The sequence below is a fragment of the Oncorhynchus mykiss genome, chromosome 3 (genome assembly GCF_057628025.1).
Source record: "Oncorhynchus mykiss isolate SJ-2025 chromosome 3, ASM5762802v1, whole genome shotgun sequence".
NCBI lineage: Eukaryota > Metazoa > Chordata > Actinopteri > Salmoniformes > Salmonidae > Oncorhynchus > Oncorhynchus mykiss.
Window position 1 is genome coordinate 23,013,166 of NC_143024.1, and position 19,779 is coordinate 23,032,944.

At 42.9% G+C, this 19,779-nt stretch overlaps 2 protein-coding genes across 4 annotated transcripts; both read left to right on the forward strand.

Annotated features, from left to right (window-relative positions):
* The first annotated feature begins 3,917 nt into the window (after positions 1 to 3,917).
* On the forward strand, positions 3,918 to 6,479 carry nppcl (natriuretic peptide C-like). 3 transcript variants are annotated; one of them, XM_036969034.2, is made up of 3 exons: positions 3,918 to 4,545; positions 5,207 to 5,393; positions 5,677 to 6,479. In XM_036969034.2, exons 2-3 carry the CDS (start codon positions 5,295 to 5,297, stop codon positions 5,971 to 5,973), a joined length of 396 nt encoding a protein of 131 aa, XP_036824929.1. In that variant the 5' UTR covers positions 3,918 to 4,545; positions 5,207 to 5,294; the 3' UTR covers positions 5,974 to 6,479. The 3 variants fall into 3 exon arrangements, with proteins under 3 accessions (XP_036824929.1, XP_090081520.1, XP_090081517.1); XM_090225394.1 differs by having other exon boundaries at positions 4,306 to 4,545; positions 5,226 to 5,393; XM_090225391.1 differs by having other exon boundaries at positions 4,308 to 4,545; positions 5,232 to 5,393.
* A 7,495-nt stretch (positions 6,480 to 13,974) lies between these two features.
* gapdh (glyceraldehyde-3-phosphate dehydrogenase) lies at positions 13,975 to 18,624 on the forward strand. Its single transcript, NM_001124209.1, is given in 11 exon segments — positions 13,975 to 14,007; positions 14,700 to 14,745; positions 15,472 to 15,574; positions 15,853 to 15,959; positions 16,186 to 16,276; positions 16,497 to 16,612; positions 16,730 to 16,811; positions 17,050 to 17,201; positions 17,734 to 17,812; positions 18,052 to 18,233; positions 18,313 to 18,624. Coding segments are annotated over 10 exon segments (1,005 nt in total). The 5' UTR covers positions 13,975 to 14,007; positions 14,700 to 14,722; the 3' UTR covers positions 18,383 to 18,624.
* Positions 18,625 to 19,779: the final 1,155 nt, after the last annotated feature.

Consider the following 19,779-nt stretch of genomic DNA (forward strand, 5'->3'; position numbering starts at 1 on the left):
CAGTTAATTTTATTCCTCTAGTGGACATTTAGATCTTGGTCCGTATCTGAGGCCATACAAGCCGTTTTTATTAAGTCCTGTTTGAGAAGACATTGGGCTTTTCAATTATATCACATTTACGTTTTGACCACTAAAGAGGACAATTTTGCACTTACAATTAAATACTTAACTTTTCTTAGTAACATGCTTTTTCACCCCCCCACACTTGTGTTAAAAACATTTAAACAATGTATCCCAAACTTTTTTCCCGGGTCTCACCTGGTATATGATGTGCCTGACACCTGAACAAAATGGTAGCATGTTATTTTACACTTATTTTAGACTTCACTCCCTATTTCTTCCTCTGACACGTGCTCCATCTCTGCTCCTCAATACCTCCTGATATCGCCACGGTCTTCCCCTCCCACACACCTCTTCCCTCCTGTTCCATGCTTTTTCTCTGCCTGTTACGTTCCTCGGTCGCTCTCCTCACTGACTTCTTCATGTCTTGTAGCTTCACCCCCCCTCTTTTGTAGCTAATCTCTTCCCCCTCGCCCACTCTACCTCCCACTAGCTCTCTCTCCTTTTAATTGACACAGGAGTGCACTTCTGTAAAGGTAAAAAAACACCCTTTGACTTCAGACTAACAATGTAAAGTTTGGGTTTATAAACTCTGCGTTGGCAGTCTGACAGACATTTTGTGTTGGATGACAACTCCTGAATATATTATGAGAAACTAAAGATGCATGAAAATAAACTACTTCCATTTCAGGGACTGGTGAGTGATGGTGGCTGGTTTCTGTGGGGCGTGTCTAATCCAACGTCACTTATTAGTAGCTCAATGGATTCCTGTCCAGTTTTTCCCCTAGAGGTTCCCAATTTCCTGAAATGGAACCCCTAGGGAAAACTAGGTCAACCCTGGAACACTTAGATATTAATGCAGAGATAACTGAGAGTGGCCTCAACTGGTGTGACCAAGACAAACACCTGTACTAAGTGATATGGAAGATGTTTTTAGGAGACAAGGGCTTGTCAAACTGTTTCATGATTTGTATTCATTATACTGTAAGAGGTATTACTGGAGAATGTTGCTGAATTTGCAAATCCATCCACAGCCAGACCTTACTGTCTGTAGGCCAGTGTTGTTTGAGACAGAGCCCCCGGGCTCAGTCTCGACTTTGTCTTAATTCTATTTTTAATGATCTGATTCAATCTCTTCAGTTTTTGTTGGAAAGGGTTAACACAAAATCCTGAATGGATATTTTTTTCTTTGCTGGTCTCTGGGGAGATCTGCCATTGACTAGGCCATCAGAAGCTAGGTAAAGGCATCTGCCATTCAACTGTATTAGGGCAACATTTTGGAAAACAGTGGAATCAACCAATCACATTTTGACTTAATGAGTGGGACTGTTATTACAAAAACGTATAGAAACGTCTGCCTCCTTGAAGGCCAACAGGTCACTGCGCGATAGCGAGCAGTAGTTGTCCCACTCTAGCTTTTGTTGTCAGCTAGTTTGCAGCTGATTCAGCAGGTGTTATCAAAGAGGATGTTGCTCATTTATTAGCGTCTCCCTTTTCAAGAATAACATTCAAATGTCCATCTGGTGAGTGGAACTTTGTTATTGAAGCGCTTGCTTGTTAGCCATCTCTTTGAAAATAATGTGTGTGAAACACTTGCATTTAAAGCGGAACTGACAGCATTTTAGCAACATGAATGAAATCTTCTTAAAATCTGTTCATATACTGCCCCAGGAAGAATGTGACCACTTCGATATGGTCATTTTCACATTTTAATGAATTCTATAGCAATATAGTGTGAAAGCGGCCTGTACGTTTGGGCAATTAATAGTCACTGCAGTAAATAAAACCAAATAACTTGTCCCGATCCGGAGGCAACACAGACCAGTGCACTAATAGTCAATCAGAGCTACAGTATACAAACGAGCCATCATTCACTTTGAACTATACTGTGTTTTCAGGCAGTTGCAACAGCGACTTTGGATCATTAGAATACATTCACCAAAACCCACAAAATACCCTTGGAATGGATTTCTGCAAATATATAAACACCACAGGAGTCCTCTTACATTTGGGAACTTTACAGTCCTATTGATCAAACAACGATGAAAAAGGTAAGCTCTCTCTCCCTTAGTTACACACATAACAACAACAATATCATCAACTAATGCTAGCCATAGCAAGATGAGCTAAAATCTAACAAAGGAACATTAAATAAACACACCTTTTCAGCTTGTTTGTCAAAATTGCACTGATACATGACAGGGAATTGTAGCCTCATCCTTCTGCAGCTTGCCTACCAATGCATGCTTGTCCCAACTAAGCACCCAACTAACTGGCTAAAGTTGGCTAGCTTGCTAGTTAACTACTTCCAGACACAAATGAGAGAACACCTCACTCTGACTATTTTACTCGCCCTAGCAAAACTGATTGGGTTGTTTACCTGTTATCTAGAGCGTTCGTGACTAACTATTACTTGTTTTGCCTTTGTTTACTGGCACCGGTCATATTCAGCCATGTGTAAATTCATCAGTTGTTCTGCGCTCTGGCACACTCAGACGAGAGTACTCTGAAATCAGAGTAGATAGCCAGAGTGAATTTGCGAACGCAAGAGATATGCTAACTGTATAACAGTTGTTCAAGTTCTTGCTAGCTAACAAAATGACACCTGCATCTCTAGCTGTGTAAAGTGTGATATAAAAGTAACATATTTACCTGATTTATTTGATATTAATAGATAGGATATTTCTGTCCTGTTAGTGTCTGTGTTTTTATGGTCTCCACTCTAGTTCCCTGCAGCTAATCTGGAGGCCAGAGATGGTTTGAGTTGACAAAATTGAAACGTCTTTCCTACCGGTTACTGATGTCATTCTTCTGTGAGCTGCTCCACGTAAAAAACAGTTGAGAGCTGCCTGCAGATGTTATTCTTCTGAAACTAGGCTGTGTGTGCATGTGAATATATTTTTATTTTAGTCAGTTAAGACCTAATTCTTATTCATGATGACGGCCTACCGGGGAACAGTGGGTTAACTGCCTTGTTCAGGGGCAGAACTTTTACCTTGTCAGCTCGGGGACTCATCCAGCAACATTTCGGTTACTGGCCCAACAGTAGGCTACCTGCCGCCCCACGTTCTTCGCGATTGTGTAGGATACTTTGTGCATGATTTATCTGGGTCATTGATAAATCGTATACGACCACTACACTACTTTGATACGCATCAATAGGGATTAATAAGTGAGTATATGCTATGCCATGCCCACTGAAAACAAACTGGATATACGGTTTATACCTGCGTATACCTTACACTACACCGGCCCTTTTGTGTTTTACAAAAAGTGCACTCTCCTACATTACGCTGGTATTATGGTTGATGTCCTTTCAGAATCACAAACCTTTCAGAATCACTGGAGGCCTATAGGTTTGCCACTGCGCAAACATATTGTCTATAATTAGGTATAAAGACTGTTAAGACATTCATGTTTCAAGTTATGAGTTTTTTACTCTGGTCTCGGGAAGAAATTACGGGAAGACCGAGTACAAATAAACCCTACACCGAGACAGGACTGAGGCACTCAATATGTACTACAACACAGCTGTAGGGTATAGCCAAATAATATCTGCTGGTAGTCTCTTATGACAGACAACACCAGCATGTATGAGATATTTGGTCCTGGGTGCTGAGATTAATCTGCAATGCCTGCTGGTGTTATGGCAGAGAGGCTGCAGGGGGCTGAGAGCAGATGGTACTGACAGATTGTAGCTCACTGTATGAGGGAGAGAAGGCACCACACACACAGGGTAGAGCGAGGCTATAAACACACAGGGTAGAGCGAGGCTATAAACACACAGGGTAGAGCGAGGCTATAAACACACAGGGTAGAGCGAGGCTATAAACACACAGGATGGAAAGTGAGGCTTTGCAATGACACAGCAGAGATGCTATGACACAAATACAGTGCAGGGATATACACACCTACTGATGGGGTGGTGGGGTTACCAGACCGATGGAGGACGACCTCCACTGTAGGTCCAGCTACAAAAATTGGTCCTCCCCAGCCACTGTACCCGTTGGGCGCTCTTGTCATGTTCTGTTTGCCCTTTGACCCTGGCGGGTGTCCTCCCGTGACATCATTGTGTTCCGAGCAGGGGAGATGTGTGGCCACCGGCAACCTCTAGTCACCTTGGTGATGACAAACACTCCTACTGCCATGACATCATCCCAGTGATGAAGTAGGGGAGGGGAGATGGAGGGGGCCGGAGGGAGGATATTTGCCGGTATAAACCGACGGCATCATCCCAGCTGATACACTAACATTAAACCTCTGCCAAGCGAACACAAGAGGATAACTCATCCCTTCAATAACATCAGTGAGAGAGAGGGAAGAGGAGAAAAGGAGGGGCAAAGCGTGAGATAGTGATGCTTTCAGCAGGTGCCAAACAGTGAGAGGTAGCTGATAGAGAGGGAAAGACTGAGAGAAAGAGATGCAACCAGCCTGTGAGAGCACACAGTGACCCACAGCATCGGAGACAAGAGAAGAAGACAAAGTGTGAGTTATTTCATGCATTCTTTATTTGTTCGTTTAGCGAAAGGATGAGAGGTTATGCACCTGTACTTTCAGGTTGATTAGGTACATAGGAAGATGGAATTTGTACCAAAAAGTAGGTATTGCTGCATATTTCATCATATACAATGAATGTTTTTATTTTATTTAGTACGTTGTCATGTAATAATAATTATTTTTGAGTAAATACTTAAATGCATCCATGTCTATTTGATCTTGAAGAACCAGGAAGTATAATGTACTGATTTGTTATAGAGGAATCAGGGGCTCATTTGTAGATCTGATTTTTTACAAGTTATTAAATGAAAATCACTACTCATCTCACAGACATAATGTCACAATTTCTACCTCGTCTCAGCTTTTCATACAGCAGTATATTGTGTGTACAAGGCAATTTCTCCCTTGGCCAAAATGAAGTTTTTCTCATTTATTTGATTATTAACATCAGATTATTAAAAGCCATCATAAAGCATGATCATGGATTTACCTTTATGGTCAGTAGAGTCGTGGTGGTGGTCATTGCTCTGTGTGATGTGTAGTCATAAACATTTCTCTGTATGGTTTTAGAGATGTATTATAGTTGTATCAATAGTCACTGTATTATCTATATTGGCATATTAATATGAATTCCTCTCTGTTTTTACAGAATCCTGTTGTCATTGCAGTGTCAGTGTAGTCGTGTCCAGCCAGTCTCCTGCATTACTGTTCCTGCCCTGCCTCTACTCACTGCTGCCATGCTGTACCCAGCTCTGCTCTGTGCTGCTCTGCTCCTGATAGCACCCCTGGGGCACACAGAGGGGCGCACCCTGCACCCCTCACCTGATGCCATCCAGGTAAGGAGGGTGAAGGGAGAGGGGTAATGGGAGGAGAATAGGAAAAGAGGGGATGGGGATGGAGAAAGAGGGGGAGTGTTAAGTTACGGGGGGGAGAGTAGGGGGAGCTGGGGAGAGTGGGACAGAGGGGAGATGGGGAAGAGGGGAGTAGTGGGTATATTTGGATTGAGGGCAGAGATGGATCATCAATAACTTTTTTGCTGAGCTCTCGTGACTTTTCTGCGTAGTAATAATAACATGTTTATTGCATAATAATAACAGCATATTTGTTGTTCCTGCCTAGTTTGTTGAGCAGTTTCTGGATCGCTACAACGACCTGACCCTGGATGACCTGGAGAACCTGGTGAGCAGCCAACCAGAGGAGCCCTCCTCGGCTTTCACTTCCGGGGTCAAAGTCGCTGAGTACCCCAAATGGGCAGACATACCAGCACAGGGTGACAGCACCTGGCTCCGCCTCCTGAAGGGGACCCTGGCCAATCAGAAAAGAGCTGTGATGGACCGGTCGAGGAGGGGGTGGAACCGAGGATGCTTCGGACTCAAACTGGACAGGATCGGGTCAATGAGTGGACTGGGCTGCTAGTGGAGAGAGGGGAAGGGACTGACGCCCCTCAGGGGATATGAGGACGAACACACAGTAGGCTGCTACACAGCACACAGTCATTTACACACGTGGTGAATACAAGGATGTTAATGTGAGTACAAAGGAGGTCTACATGTAGCGTAGCTGTAGTGTACTTGCTGTAGTGTACTTGCTGTAGTGTACTTGCTGTATTGCTAATGTGGTTCCATCGAGCTTAAAGAAAGTTACTCTGTATGTCTCCTGGCTGTTGGAAGGGGTTAGCTGTACTTATATTGTACATCTATTCATTTGAATCTTGAAAGTATCAAAGTTATGTTTACATCAAGCTGTTATTCTATTTTAAGTCTCTGAGTGTTGTTTTGACAGTAAATCTGCACTTTATTTAAAACTAGATATTTAAAAGTGTTGTCTTTCTTGACTAATATTGTCCTTGTTAATCCTGCAGGAATAATTGTGTTATGGCATGTTTAATGGAAATAAATATTTGAAAAAATATAATAATATAATTAAAGTCCAATGTTTCTTCTCTCTGCTATTGATTAGACATTTGGCATGAATACATGTACACTGAACCACGTTGTATTGAGTGTTGTTCTATTAAAGTCCTGACATCTTCCAGTGGCAGATTCATCCTCAAATCCTCCACTCCTCCATGTGTTCATTTCACATTGGCATGCGTCATCTACATATTCATGCATTTCCATTCAATTTGAAGGTTCAATTTCTCACAGCAGATATTTATACCTCTGTTTCCATGGTCGTTTTTATTAAATCTGCCACAGGCAGCTGAGGGAGAGAGAGAAGGTACATGTCTTCCTCGGAGCTAAATGAAATGCCTGCATTAAATGGTGGGGTTGTGTGGGAGGACCAATTAGGACATGGAGCTACGCTAATCAAGCTACCACTGATGCTTCCAAACTGAATTTACTATGTCGTTAGTATCTCACTTATAGAAGGTGCATATACTCTTGCATATATGACAAGTACTACCCAAACAGAACAGTCTTCTCTCTTTAAATACAGTTCTGGGTTGGGGAAAGAGGGCATTTCACAAGGGTCAGTTCTGGTTTGGAGAAAGAGGGCATTTCACCATGGTGAATACTGAGTCTCTAGAGCAGGGGTACTCAACTCTGACCCTACGAGGTCTGGAGCCTGCTGGTTTTCTGTTCTACCTGGTAATTAATTGCACACACCTGGTGTCCCAGCTCTAAACAGGTCCCTGATTAGAGGGGAACAATGAAAACATGCAGTGGAAGTGACTTCGAGGTCCAGAGTTGAGATTGGGGGCTCTAGAGAGTCAGTAGTGTGTTCCTCACAGAAGAGGTTAACTCAGGTTAAAAGACTGGATGCAGTCCCTAAAGTAAACCACAAGAGGTCAGTCTGAATTAGTCTGTCATGTTCCAAGGTCCAAACCGAAGTGCATTCCAGACTTCAGACTTAGTGCTGGACTCTGTTAATGGACATTATGAGACTGATGATAATTCAGCAGAATATGAACCCAGGTGTACACCTTTCTGATGCATGTTTTACCAGAGGTCAAATCTGAAGACATTTTCAGATAACTCAAGTTAGTCGGAGCATGAACAGTGCTGGCAACACCAGGGTTGTAGGGTTGCTCTATTCAAGCAGTAAAAGTTAAATATTTGGTCTCATATTCATAGCACCAATGATTACATCAAGCTTGGTGACTCTACTGACTTGTTGGATGCATTTTCAGTTTGTTTTGGTTGAGTTTCAGATTATTTTGTGCCCAATAGAAATTAATGGTAATTAATGTTGTGTCATTTTGGAGTCACTTTTATTAAAAATAAGAATATAATATGTTTCTAAACACTTCTACATTAATGTGGATGCTACCATGATTACAGATAGTCCTGAATGAATTGTGAATAAAGATGAGTGAGAAAGTTAGATGCACAATTATCTTGTTACTACTTTAATACACATAAGTGAATTTGTCCCAATACCTTTGCTCCCCTAAAAATGGGGGGACTATGTACAAAAAGTGCTGTAATTTCTAAACGGTTCACCTGATAGGGATGAAATACACTCAAATTAAATCTGACTGTCTGCACTTTAACCTCTTGGTCATTGTTTGATTTCAAAATCCAAACTTTTAGAGTATATATCCAAAAGAAGAAAAAATGCTTCACTGTCCCAATAATTACGGAGAGCACTGTATATTTGACAGAGCCTACAGCAGTAGTCTTCCTCTACTCTCAGCCTCGCACCATCTGGTCTAGGGTCTTCTGGTCTAGATTTAGGGCCAGGCCAATGCTCCTCTTTAGTATTCTAAACTACTTTTGGCTTCTTCTGATTTTCTCAAAAGCACTTGAGATGTTTAGTTATCAGACACAAATGAAAAATGTTCTTACAGAAATCTGTAGGCCTACATGAAAACCCTCAATTAAGGGAGAAGTTGGCCATTATATGAGCCTACCATGGACTACAGTATGACCTATGATGACTGTGTGATCATGTGGTGTGATATTAAGCAGGGTCAAGTACAGTACACAGTATCACCAGTGTATACCATCCACCAAGGAGTAGACCCAGTCTGATTCTATTTATAGAACGACCTTTACTTCACCTCTCTAACCTTAAGCTGTGCAGCGGAGGCCAAGAGCAGTGCGTGTTCACATGGGGTCGTGGTAGTTCAACTATGCCCAGGTCATTGGCTCGTCACCACCCTAAATCACAACACCTGTGACAAAAATATTAGTGCTGGGTGGCATGACTGCTATTTTGCTGTTGAACATGATGTTCATGTGTCATGGGTCATGGCATGTCGCGCTGTGTTGGAGAACATGTTGCGCTGTGTTGGAGAACATGTCGCGCTGTGTTGGAGAACATGTCGCGCTGTGTTGGAGAACATGTTGCGCTGTGTTGGAGAACATGTCGAGCTGTGTTGGAGAACATGTCGCGCTGTGTTGGAGAACATGTCGCGCTGTGTTGGAGAACATGTTGCGCTAGTTCTGTGTTATTTCCTTCACTGTGATATTTAGGTACAAGTTGTTGTGTGTTTTGCTTGTAGAGGCATATGGGCCAAAGCTCTAAGGGTTTAGACTCTACTAATTGGTTGTTTTATATTCCTATAGAGAGCAGAAAGAGAAGATCCCTGACGCCCCTCCCTGGTTCCAACAAGTCTTTATTGTGTACTATTTCACACATGTACAAGTGTGTTTCATACCCGTGTGAATTAGATTTTTGGAGGGATTTCTGTGGACAACCCTCAGAGAGTGTGTTCACGGCCAGGGATCAGCCATTATTAGGGTTAAGTGCCTTGCTCAAGGCCACATCTACTGATTTTTCACCTACAGTAGTCGGTTTGAGGATTCAAACCATTGACCTTTGTAACCAGCGACCGCATAGGCAGTAATGGTATCCAGCATTTTGTATTAACCATAGATGTGTCCTTTCATTTTATAATTGTCATAGCACATGCTCATTGCTTTAAAAAATAAGGTAATCATACATGGACAAACGTCACTGAATGTGTTTGAGGGGAAAAAAGGATTTGACCCCAGAATTGACCCGAGGGACACCATCGTGAATAGGTGCTGGGGATGATACTGAACCACATATGTTCACTGAGAAATATTTTTTACATAAATATTACCTGAACCAATCGAGGGCAACGCCGGGGATTCCCATCCACCTCTACAGCTGCGTGACAAGAATATTATGATCAACAGTATCAAACACGGCACTGAGATCCAAAAGAACTAGGGTAGAGCATTTGCCAGGATCGGCAGCCAACAGAAAGTCATTACTGACTTTTAATAGTTTCCGTGCTGTGAAGTGAACGGAAGCCAGACTGGAATTTTTCAGATAAGTTGTTCATACTCAAATAAGCTTGAAAAGCTTGACTTTTTCAAAAAATCTTGGAGAAAAAGTTTAGAGATAAGTCTGTAATTACTCAGTGAGGAGGGGTCTATATTGGGCTCTTTAAGGAGAGGTTGGACCAGATCAGTTTTAAAATAGGCTGAAAAGGAGCCAGAAGACTGGGAGCTACTTACAATAGGCAGAATGTAAGGGCCAACCCAACAGTAGGCGTGATCTAGCAGGGATCGTGTCCAAGGGGCAGGATTAGGTCTTCAGGTGACCTACAGTATCAAGGAGGCACTCAAAGGATATTTGCTCAAAGGAGAAAAAGGAAGCAGTAGACAGTCTCAGAGTAGTTGCCTCAAGTGGCTCCTGGCCAGCAATGCTGGTATGGAATCAGCTACTGTCAATCTGGGATCTAATATTTTCTAAAGTTGGGGGAGTTCTCAGATATCAGGGTAGAGAAGTAGTTCGCTCTCGCATCTTTAACCAGCAACATTATCATTTCTCATCAGCTCCTTCATTATCTCATAGAATACTTGAAGTTTACAGGCCTTCCATTTATGTTCAGCCTTTCCAAGTTCACTTTTGAAAGTAGATGTGTGGTCGTTTAATCGTGGTGAGACGCTGGCCGGCACTTTATTTCTGGTTTAACTGGTGCCACTGAGTCTAAAGTAGCCCCACATATATCATTGAAGCTTTCCAGAAAATCATCGTTGTAACGACAAATAACAGGAGTAGTATAGGATCAGAAGGCATTGGTTGAGGAACTTACTAGGAGTTGTGGAGATAATGATGTGAGCGTGAGTGGCGACAAACACATTTTTAGGAGGAGTAGGAGAAAGCGTTTTAAAAAGAACACTGAGATTGTCAGAGACACACACATCAATAGTTTCCAAGTAATCAATATTCGGACCATAGGACAGCACCAGATCAACAGTATGGCCTTGAATGTGTGTCGGCCCTGTGGCATGTAGCACAACGTTAAAAGTTCCTAACAGGTTCAAAACTCCCTAGCTAGTGCATTATTTGGGCTAAACACATGAATGTTTAGATCTCCAAGAATAACCCTGTCATATAACCAAAGAGAGAGGTCAGGGAATTCTGCAATGAACCAACTATTAGGTTTAGGAGGGTGGTACACTGGAATATACAAGATGGGCTGTTTCATGTTAAATCAAAAGATAAGGCTTTCAAATTAGGGAAAGTTGCCACATGACACAGGGCTACATATATACTTGTCCCTACCACGGCCAGACAGACTGGATTTCTGTACATATATACTTGTCCCTACCATGGCCAGACAGACTGGATTTCTGTACATATATACTTGTCCCTACCATGGCCTGACAGACTGGATTTCTGTACATATATACTTGTCCCTACCATGGCCAGACAGACTGGATTTCTGTACATATATACTTGTCCCTACCACGGCCAGACAGACTGGATTTCTGTACATATATACTTGTCCCTACCACGTTCAGACAGACTGGATTTCTGTACATATATACTTGTCCCTACCACGGCCAGACAGACTGGATTTCTGTACATATATACTTGTCCCTACCATGGCCAGACAGACTGGATTTCTGTACATATATACTTGTCCCTACCACGGCCAGACAGACTGGATTTCTGTACATATATACTTGTCCCTACCACGGCCTGACAGACTGGATTTCTGTACATATATACTTGTCCCTACCACGGCCAGACAGACTGGATTTCTGTACATATATACTTGTCCCTACCATGGCCAGACAGACTGGATTTCTGTACATATATACTTGTCCCTACCATGGCCAGACAGACTGGATTTCTGTACATATATACTTGTCCCTACCACGGCCAGACAGACTGGATTTCTGTACATATATACTTGTCCCTACCACGGCCAGACAGACTGGATTTCTGTACATATATACTTGTCCCTACCACGTTCAGACAGACTGGATTTCTGTACATATATACTTGTCCCTACCATGGCCAGACAGACTGGATTTCTGTACATATATACTTGTCCCTACCATGGCCAGACAGACTGGATTTCTGTACATATATACTTGTCCCTACCACGGCCAGACAGACTGGATTTCTGTACATATATACTTGTCCCTACCACGGCCAGACAGACTGGATTTCTGTACATATATACTTGTCCCTACCACGGCCAGACAGACTGGATTTCTGTACATATATACTTGTCCCTACCACGGCCAGACAGACTGGATTTCTGTACATATATACTTGTCCCTACCATGGCCAGACAGACTGGATTTCTGTACATATATACTTGTCCCTACCATGGCCAGACAGACTGGATTTCTGTACATATATACTTGTCCCTACCATGGCCAGACAGACTGGATTTCTGTACATATATACTTGTCCCTACCACGGCCAGACAGACTGGATTTCTGTACATATATACTTGTCCCTACCATGGCCAGACAGACTGGATTTCTGTACATATATACTTGTCCCTACCATGGCCAGACAGACTGGATTTCTGTACATATATACTTGTCCCTACCACGGCCAGACAGACTGGATTTCTGTACATATATACTTGTCCCTACCACGGCCAGACAGACTGGATTTCTGTACATATATACTTGTCCCTACCACGGCCAGACAGACTGGATTTCTGTACATATATACTTGTCCCTACCACGGCCAGACAGACTGGATTTCTGTACATATATACTTGTCCCTACCACGGCCAGACAGACTGGATTTCTGTACATATATACTTGTCCCTACCACGGCCAGACAGACTGGATTTCTGTACATATATACTTGTCCCTACCACGGCCAGACAGACTGGATTTCTGTACATATATACTTGTCCCTACCATGGCCAGACAGACTGGATTTCTGTACATATATACTTGTCCCTACCATGGCCAGACAGACTGGATTTCTGTACATATATACTTGTCCCTACCACGGCCAGACAGACTGGATTTCTGTACATATATACTTGTCCCTACCATGGCCAGACAGACTGGATTTCTGTACATATATACTTGTCCCTACCACGGCCAGACAGACTGGATTTCTGTACATATATACTTGTCCCTACCATGGCCAGACAGACTGGATTTCTGTACATATATACTTGTCCCTACCACGGCCAGACAGACTGTATTTCTGTATGTAAGAGAAGACTGGAGGGGTAGTTTCATTTAGAGAACTAAAATCCTTGTGTTTTCTTGTTCCAAATGTTCTTTTGAGACACCAAGTGAACAAAACCAGATCCACGGACCCAGTCTTGTGTTATAACCAGACTTGCCATTCGGTTACTCTGACATAGATAGAACTCAACTCCTTAGACACAGTCACTTGAGGAGACAGACAAAAACACACCCACACAAGTTATTTCTGTGAGAACTGTGTCTTGGCTTCAGGCATGAGAATGTGCAAAATGTGGTGTGTTCAGACTCTATAGACTGACCTGACCAGGACATGGCCATAGGTCCACACAGCCCTCCTCACACCCCAGGCAGGGAAGGAGAGGAGAGAAGGAGAGGAGAGAGGTTGAAAGTGAAGGGTCATGGTCTTTGGACTGTAAATGTCACACTGTGGAGGAAAGGGATTTGATCCCCGTTTGCTCTCGCTGTCTGGCTCTCCCTATCTAGTGAGAAGGTCACACAGGAACAGACCCTCTATTATATCATTTGGCCATCCAAGGACTTATTATATCTGTGTAGTGTTTCATCGTCTGTTCCTATGCATCAGAATTAAAGTTATGGGAAGGTGAACGTGGCAGCCTTGAGTGAAAAAAAGATACAGAGAGTCTGATGAACTTCCCTGAAAGCAAAAGAAATCAAAGTGAAAGCACTTCACTCAATATTCAGGCCAACACCATTCACTATCACCCACGAAATCAATGCTAATTTAGTTTAAATACCAGGCAAGGGGATGAACACAGCAAGACTCATTTGAATAATTAAGTATTTCAACTAATGTTTTCATACTATAGCTAATGCAGCTTTATTGTTAGGCTACATAAACTACATTTCTAACAGGCTAACTCGTCACAACTTCCTTATGACCTTGACATTCTGAAAGGGGCGGGGTTTAGAGCCCGTAGCACACAAAGGGGCGTGTCCATACAGGGTGGAAATAAATAGGTAGCCCAGCTCTGCCAGTCCCCACTCACACCCGAAAGTCGTAAGACAGGATTGAGGCATCTCACAAACGGTAAATGACCAACCAACGGCTACATTAGGATATCTAACTAAATTCATGGCTGGGGTTAATATGGGCCTAGATAGCAAGAAGATTAGGTAGATTGTCAGCTTTTGGCTTGACAACCTTGCAATTGTTTGTTTTATTCTAAGACTTGCTGCATGCGTGGCCAATTATTTAATGTCATAGTTGATGAGATGCAGCTCGAACTACTTGATGTTTTATAGTTTTTTTTTTTGCTTTAGAAAAGCCTATTCGAACCTCTTGTTAAAGTGACTTCAATCTGCCATGATTGAACTCTGAATCCCTGACGCAAAGTTTAGACTTTCAAAGTTCATAACTGTTGCTTACAACATGTTGCAATTTGCTTAAATAGACTCTTACACATTTACTCCAGTTTAAAACATTTAGCTGTTCTTTTAAATGTGTGTCTTGGTCTATTGGCCTAGTGTACTTTGCATGAACTTACTATGAGTTGCAGTCATTTGTGTAGATACTGTTATCTATTCAAGGGAACCTATGGCATACTCTATTATTCTCTTATGCTATGCTATGTTCTCTATGCCTCTGCTTACCTTAAACCTGTAACTCTGTAGCAAAGTTCTATGCCATAAAGTATGGAAATCCCCAGAAACCATAATGTATGGTCAATGTGTGTTTTAATAGCTACTGTCTCTCCTTCTACCTCTTCTCTCCCCCCACAGAGGACTAGACCAACTCAGGCAAAATGGTGAAAGTAGGTGTCAATGGGTAAGATACATTTTCATTTAACCCCTTAACTAACACAACACACTTGTTCTCTGTGATGTTTTCACATGTAGACAAGTGATCACCTTATGCTTAGTTGAATAGAACAGTTTTATTGTCCAGTCTACAGTTGAAAATGTATCTTTGGCCTCACATCTGTGAGGTCTGCATTTCCCCCTCCTATCCTCTCTCCTCCACCTCTGAGGACAGTGTGTATCAGAGCCTGTCTGTCTGACCTTCATTGTCTAGTTAAAAAGTAACTACTAATCAAACAGGCCTCTCACTTGATGGTGGAGGATTACCACATGGGGGGCAGACAGGACTTTACACCACAGAGTAAAGCCTCAGTCCTGTTTACTCTGCTGGCTACGATACACACATCCCTGAACCCTGTCCTCTTTCTCTGGAAATACAGTATTTTGAGGTTCCCACATGTTCATTTGAGATTTCTCTGAAAGCTATATCCAGTCTTTTGCTTCAGGTGCTACACAAGTCAGATGTTAGTTCAGTTGTATACATGACATTTCTATTTGCGACCTTTGAAACGTGGCTTCCTACTGAGGAAGGCACCAGCTGTTACATTAGAATACAGGAGAGACAGATGGGGGACTACCACAACTTCATTTGTTTTTCAATGGCGAGAGGTTTATGAAACGCCATAGTATTGTTGAGGACTGGGTGTGACTTGTCACATCAATGATTAATGGAATAAATCGTCTTGTCCCCCAGATTCGGCCGTATCGGGCGTCTGGTGACCCGTGCTGCATTCCACTCCAAGAAGGGAGTTGAGATTGTTGCCATCAACGACCCTTTCATCGACCTGGACTACATGGTGAGTAGCCCACAATGGACCAGGGACTTCTAGCCCACTGAATCAGTAGAAAAACATTGATCCCTGACATGTATAAAGTAAGGTTTTAAGACTTAGTGAAATATTTTGCATATGTATACATTTGTTCTTCAGCCTAACTTATTAAGTGGTTTCAATAACTTTAAGACCTTTTAATGTTCCTGTCACCCTGACACCCTCAATGAACAAACCAAGGCCCTGTCATAACTTAGGATCTATTAACAATAGGCCAAGAGACTCACTTCCTCCTCCCTCTTCAGGTCTACATGTTCAAGTATGACTCCACCCACGGACGTTTCCACGGTGAGGTCAAGGCTGAGGGTGGCAAGCTGGTCATCGATGGACACAAAATCACTGTGTTCCACGAGTGAGTTCATTTAATAACAAATTCACATTTGTTTTCCACATCTAAAGAAATTCATACAAATCAGGTCAGCATCTGTAGAATATCCAGGAGAGAACTGAAGTCCCTTGTGGCCTTATGGAATGGCGCCCCCTTGTGGAATCTATAACAATATAAATGATAGTCTATTAGTCTATGGTGCTCTGCTTCCTCATAACATAACCCTGAACCTCTTCTCTCTCGTTCTCAGGAGAGACCCAGCTAACATCAAGTGGGGAGATGCTGGTGCCACCTATGTAGTTGAGTCAACAGGTGTTTTCACCACCATTGAGAAGGCCTCTGTAAGTATCCCCATCAGTAGACACAGCATCCAGAACTGTATGATCTGGGAATATCTTTAGAACAGAAATGACTCCTTTATAACATGACTTTACCCATCAGGCTTAACCTGCATGTGGTGCATTATGTTGAATACATACAATAACTAGGCAATCATATTTAACCAGGCTACAAAAAAAATGTAATATTGGACTCTAACATCTCTCCCTCCTCCTCCTCCAGACCCATCTGAAGGGCGGTGCCAAGAGGGTTGTCATCTCTGCTCCCAGTGCTGATGCACCCATGTTCGTCATGGGCGTCAACCACGAGAAGTACGAGAACTCCCTCAAGGTTGTCAGGTGAGTCCCTCTTCCCTCCGACTCAACACACACTCCCTCCACTTAACAGATACTATCTGCAGCGCCTGGCTATTCTGTTGCGGTTCAGACTATAATTTAGCACGTCTCTCTCCACAGCAATGCGTCATGCACAACCAACTGCCTGGCTCCCCTGGCCAAGGTCATCCACGATAACTACCACATCATTGAGGGTCTGATGGTACGGATTAAAACGCAACACCTGGGAACAATCACCTAGAGAGGGCATAATCTGACATAACGACAGGTTTCACACCGACCCAAAACACTAACAGTACAGAACAAGGGATGGACTGTTTTTAAGATCACCAACACACCATCTGTCTTTCTTATCCAGCCGTCCCCCACTACCACTTCTGTACCTCCTTAATGTGGATCACACCTCTCTCATCTCCCTTCCCTTAACATCTCTATCTCAGAGCACCGTTCACGCCGTCACCGCCACCCAGAAGACTGTTGATGGTCCTTCTGGAAAGCTGTGGAGGGATGGACGTGGTGCCAGCCAGAACATCATCCCTGCCTCCACCGGAGCAGCCAAGGCTGTCGGCAAGGTCATCCCCGAGCTGAACGGGTCAGTACCACATAACTAATAACAACCAGTAAAACAAGAGACGATTATAATACGTGTATCACAAGTTCACAACCTCTAACTGACCACCAGTAAACACTATTACAATACAGCTGTACATTCACTAGTAACACAACCTCTAACTGACCACCATTAAACACTGACAATACAGCTGTACATTCACTAGTAACACAACCTCTAACTGACCACCATTAAACACTATTACAATACAGCTGTACATTCACTAGTAACACAACCTCTAACTGACCACCATTAAACACTGACAATACAGCTGTACATTCACTAGTAACACAACCTCTAACTAGACACCAGTAAAACACTAGTATAATAACTAACCAGTTACACATTTATAACACTAGTAGTCAGCCATTACTACAGTTCAATCAACAGTAAAATGTATGGCAATGAAACAGACATTTATCTAAGACCCAGTCGTTATGTCTGTATATCAACTGTAGAGGAGTAAGTTTAACTTTGACCTTATGCTGCTGTCACCCCCTCTTCTTCCTCACAGCAAGATCACTGGCATGGCCTTCCGTGTCCCCACCCCCAACGTCTCAGTGGTGGACCTGACCGTCCGTCTGGAGAAGCCTGTGAGTAGCCCCCCCCCCGCCTTACCAAACTGCCAATACACATCATGTCTGAGTGTCTATGGTGTACCATGCCTCCCGATACAAGCAAAAAGATAACTGTCCTAGGACCAGTTGTTAGACAGTGACCACCTAGTTAAATAAAGATCGCAGTAAAGCCCATTGTTGGGAAGACGATACATTAGTTGGCGTTGTAAATTTAGCAACAATAAGACAACCCACCTCGTTTCCTTGAACCACAGGCCAGCTACGACGCCATCAAGAAGGTTGTCAAGGCTGCCGCCGATGGACCCATGAAGGGAATTCTCGGCTACACGGAGCAACAGGTTGTCTCTTCAGACTTCAACGGCGACACCCACTCCTCCATCTTTGATGCCGGCGCTGGCATTGCTCTGAACGACCACTTCGTCAAGCTGGTCACATGGTACGCATTCATCCTCTGCAAATATCCACACACACATTCTTGGTGAGTAAAGAAACCTGACTCTCTCCTCTCTCCCCAGGTATGACAATGAGTTTGGCTACAGCAACCGCGTCATTGACCTGATGGCTCACATGGCCACCAAGGAGTAAAGCAACCAACCAAACGCTACCGAACTACGTCATGTGACCACATATTTCCCATTCGATTGGACTATCGCCCTTGCCTGAGAAAGTTACCCACATAAAAAATACCAATCACAACTATATATTTTATTTTTGTAATGTGAAGACCCTTTTCTGGTCTTGTGAAAGGTGAGATGGAATCTGGGTGTGACGACATTTTCTGTTGAACTTGCTTCATTCAGAAGTGGAATAAAAGTCCTCTGTGTAAATATGGCTTCCTCTGTTTTAATTTAGTGTTAATGGGGAAGGACAAACCCACAAATAATTCCGTTATTTCTACCACACTAAGAAACCTGAATTAATAGATCACTCATACACAATGGGGAAACACTGCACAACTCATAGTAAACCAACTCAATTATTCCTGACCCTGGATGCATAGGAGTAGTTTAGGTACAGTATCAATACAATGAGGTTGATATGTAAACTACATCTATCTGGATGCTCTTACACTCTGTTGCATATCTGATCTGTTTACTCTCGTAAGAATCCATGCATTTGACAGATCGTAACTATGATTTCAAACAACCCAGACACTTTTTATAACCTTGTCACTTCCTCTGCCAGTTCACTCTTCTCAAATCAACGTTTATTGGATGTGTACACAGATTTGCAGTTGCAGTGAAAATGCTTGTTTCTAGCTTCAACAGTGTTGTAATACAATACACACATACACACTTTCCAACCCATCAGCTTTAAATTCTAACTAGGCAAGTCGGGTAAGAACAAATTCTTATTTACAATGACTGCCTACACCAGCCAAACCCAGACACTGCTGGGCCAATTGTGTGCCACCTATGGGACTCCCAATCACGGCCGGTTGTGCTACAGCCTGGATTTGAACCAGGGCATCTAGTGATGCCTCAAGCACTAATATGCAGTGCCTTCTCCCCCTTCCTGAGTTGAATCACTTTCTCTCTATTACCCCCCTCCTCCTCGGTTCAGCTCAATACTTGCTCCATTTGTTAAGACAAGGGTGTTCTGGCATGACTAACTAGAGTTGACAATGGCTGACCATTATGATTATGCAATTGGCCTTCATAACATCACATATCATAACATATTCCCAATCGATGGTATTGACAAGGGAATCAAAACGGTAGAGGAGGTAATCCAACTACTGGGTTTTACTTTTCTGACTCGCTCGGAGACCAACAACCGAAGGTTTTCACAGCATGCTGGTCCTATGGGGGCTGCAGGAGGTGTAATGAACAGAGTGATTATTGTAGACTTGACAGTATGTGTGTAACCGGTGCTTTAGGTGGACTTGGGATACCTATAGAGAACGTAGGGAGGTTTTCACTTTACTTCACTATAGTTGACTTGGTGCTTACAGTGGACAGAAGGGCTTAGAGAACACTGGG

Excerpts from the sequence above, each read along its gene's own strand:
- nppcl (XM_036969034.2), top strand. The coding sequence starts at position 5,295 with ATGCTGTACCCAGCTCTGCTCTGTGCTGCTCTGCTCCTGATAGCACCC. Across the intron at positions 5,394-5,676 it reads CCTCACCTGATGCCATCCAG|TTTGTTGAGCAGTTTCTGGA; the intron begins GTAAGGAGGGTG and ends GTTCCTGCCTAG.